The sequence below is a fragment of the Hibiscus syriacus genome, unplaced genomic scaffold (genome assembly GCF_006381635.1).
Source record: "Hibiscus syriacus cultivar Baekdansim isolate YM2019G1 unplaced genomic scaffold, ASM638163v2 tig00110597_pilon, whole genome shotgun sequence".
In the NCBI taxonomy this organism is placed as follows: Eukaryota; Viridiplantae; Streptophyta; class Magnoliopsida; order Malvales; family Malvaceae; genus Hibiscus; species Hibiscus syriacus.
The window spans coordinates 3048587-3051638 of record NW_024062795.1 but is presented as its reverse complement, the minus strand read 5'-3'; the positions used below and the strand labels follow the sequence as shown (position 1 = coordinate 3051638).

The 3052-nt window shown below is 35.8% G+C and overlaps 1 protein-coding gene across 1 annotated transcript; it reads right to left on the bottom strand.

Annotated features, from left to right (window-relative positions):
* Positions 1-1378: 1378 nt before the first annotated feature.
* Positions 1379-2525, bottom strand: LOC120134512. Its single transcript, XM_039150940.1, has one exon. It carries the CDS (start codon positions 2472-2474, stop codon positions 1410-1412), a length of 1065 nt encoding a protein of 354 aa, XP_039006871.1. The 5' UTR covers positions 2475-2525; the 3' UTR covers positions 1379-1409.
* Positions 2526-3052: the final 527 nt, after the last annotated feature.

The following is a 3052-nucleotide window of genomic DNA, read 5'->3' as shown; positions in this document are numbered from 1 at the left end:
ATGTAAATATATGCGTGTAGTTGAGTTTTGCCTGAATGGGTGAAATATATTTGTCTTGTTTGATTGTTTATTATTAATATTAACGCAGTTGCTTAAATTCGAATCTTCTAAAACTTTGGAATTTTTTGTTTAAGATTTCAAATGGGATCGAGCTTAAAACCGATCCATTTAACCCAAATGATATTCAAAAAGATGGAAAAAGCAATTATGACATGTGATTGGCATAAGGTAGCGCTTACCCAAGTGGCCATTACTTTGGTCATCCTTTAACTACTCCACTCAGTCTTTGACCATTCACCATACTCCACTCAGTCTTTGACCATTAACAACCATTGTATGAATCCGGCGTTTACCTAATGACTTTAAAGCTACATTCACATTAATTCTTTCGTACTAACTGGGACATGGAACTAATGTCTTGTTTCTCTTCGGCTTCTTCGAATTTGCTTCATACTTTTAACTGTCTTTTTAACGACTGCTTGAAAATGACCACTGGGGTTATAAAATACACAATGATGAGGGTGATATATTTTAATATTTGAGCAACTACGTTTCTTCTTTACGATGACTCCTGCAATCTAGAAATATGCACTATCATCAGCTGATTATCAACATTCAACAAATAAAGCCACCATGATTTTAGGATATTTACTTGCTTTCCTCTACATCCACATGCCTACACTTCCTTTAAACCTACCATTGCAATCATTCTTGCTATCGATTATTGCAAATTTGATGGATATCTATTAAGAAAGAGTTAAGTCCAAAAAAATCAAATTAAATCCATCTATTAGAATATGATTTTTTTTTTTGAAATGATATATTATATGTATATATTTTAATATTATTTAATTTTGAAACATAAAATGATAATGATATGAAAGCATTACAACATAAGATAAGACCATCACTAAGGACACATTGAGATGACCCTGTGACAGTTTCAATTGCCCTGCTTCATCTACAACATTTCTTTAGATGATCTGGTTTGTTAATTAATTAATTTTTTAGAACAAAACGTAGGTGATTAGTTGAATTTTGAAGGCATGGCCACCCTTTTTTGGGGGTTGAAACAATGCAACAGTTTAGGCAACATTATTCCATAACAACATGATTATATAGCTTTTCCACTCCGTGTGTTCTCTTTATGTTATTCCTTTAATCCATGCTTTTGTGGTCACATATCCATGTAATTTCATAGACAAATCACAATAAAAAAGCACATATATTCTGATCCATAGCCATATCAATTTATTTTACAACACAAGCAAAATGAAAAATCAAAATCCTATATGTACCTCGAGTAAAAACATATTTAAGGGAAATATTCCAAATTAAACATAAAATTTAATAGTAAATAAAATTAAAATGATAACATTAAAAAGAAGCACTAAATCAGGAAATGTTGATCATCCATGTGTCAAAGACGCAATACTCGTGGAGAGCTCATGCATTCCAGGGTTGAACCCCAAGCATCCAAGAAGACCCTGCTTGTATGGTAAAAATGTCTTCCTCCTCATATCCTCCGACATGGCCCGGTTCACCGTGTAATGCAACTCGTGAGCCGAAACTCGCCTCGAACTCGACGCGACACTCTCAGTAGACTGGAAGCTTAAATTGTTAAGATCCTCGGCGTCTTTCTTAGACAAAACAGCATATTTTCTGAAAGAATCATTACTCGTTGCCCTCCCTTCCGATGCACTCCTGAACAACAAAAGATCTTTCAACTTCCATTTTCTGTTAACTTTCGAGAACGAAATGGCCGACAGGATTGAAGAAACATAGGATTTGGGATTGCTTGTCTCTTGCTCGAACGTGGTGTCGTTGGATACTCTGAAAGGAGACAGTGATCTGCTCTTCTTATGAACGTAGTTGTACTTCTTGTTGGAGGTTGAAGATGATGATGAAGAACGAGCGGAGGATCGGTTCCTCCCTCGTTCTTTCGATTCTGGTTGTATGTTTTTTGGCTCCACTAATACCGATCCTTTACGAGACTTCTCGATGGCTGTTTCGAATGGATCAACGTCGTTCTTTCGAAAAGCTCTCGCTTTCGGAGAAGAAACGGTGCTTGAGAACTCCGAAAACCCAGGCGGCGGTTTCAATGGCCGAATCTTTCCGCCATCGAAGAGCTGCTCAGCTGACAAAGAAGTTCTCTCAAACTGTCCACTAAGCTCGAACTCGAAATCAAAATCTTCACACCGATCATCACCACCACCATTATCGTCATCGTTGGTCTCATCTTTTTTGTGTATTCTTGCATGAAAACCTTTTCTTTTAGGGACACCAGGCTTTTCCTCCCATTCGAAAGGAACCGCTGCAAAGGAAGAAGCACGAGTGGGACTGGTGGGAGCACCGAAGAAGAAGCTACTGCCGAAGCTTTGAGGACTCGAAGGAGCAGTCATGTATGGAGACGAACATGTGTTGTCGAAGTTGAATTCCACAGCCGCTGCAGGCACCGGCACCACCACTTCCATGGCTTCTTGAAGGTAGGAAGATTGGGAATAACAACCAAGATGACGGTAGAAATGGAGGACTTTATAAGGAAGAAATTAGGGAGGAAAGTGAAAGGAAGGAGAGGGTGTAAAATTTTAGCTTTTTTAATCATGTATATATTTCTAAAGATTAAATATCAAAATAACATTATCTTTCTTATTTATTCAGATGGCCAAAAATGTTTTATTGGTAAAATTATTTAGTTAATGATATAAAAAAAAATTAACTCATATCAGTGTTAGAAAAAATAATTGTTGAGATATTACAGTATCAATAAGTTGTATGAATATGTCTCTAAAAAAATACATTGAAAACACGATGTTTTCTTCGCATTGTATACATTCAGATAGCAGAGATTCTAGTAATGTATATTGAATTATCCTAGTTATAAAGAAAATATTATTCTCTCTTACTATCTATCTACATTTCTTTAAATATATTTTCTCTTTTGGTACGTAAAAGAATAGACATTCATTTAGGTTTAAAAGCAAAATCAAGATTCAACAGTCAAACCCCCATAACAAGCAAGTTGAAATTCAATTCACTTCACTAATAAGCT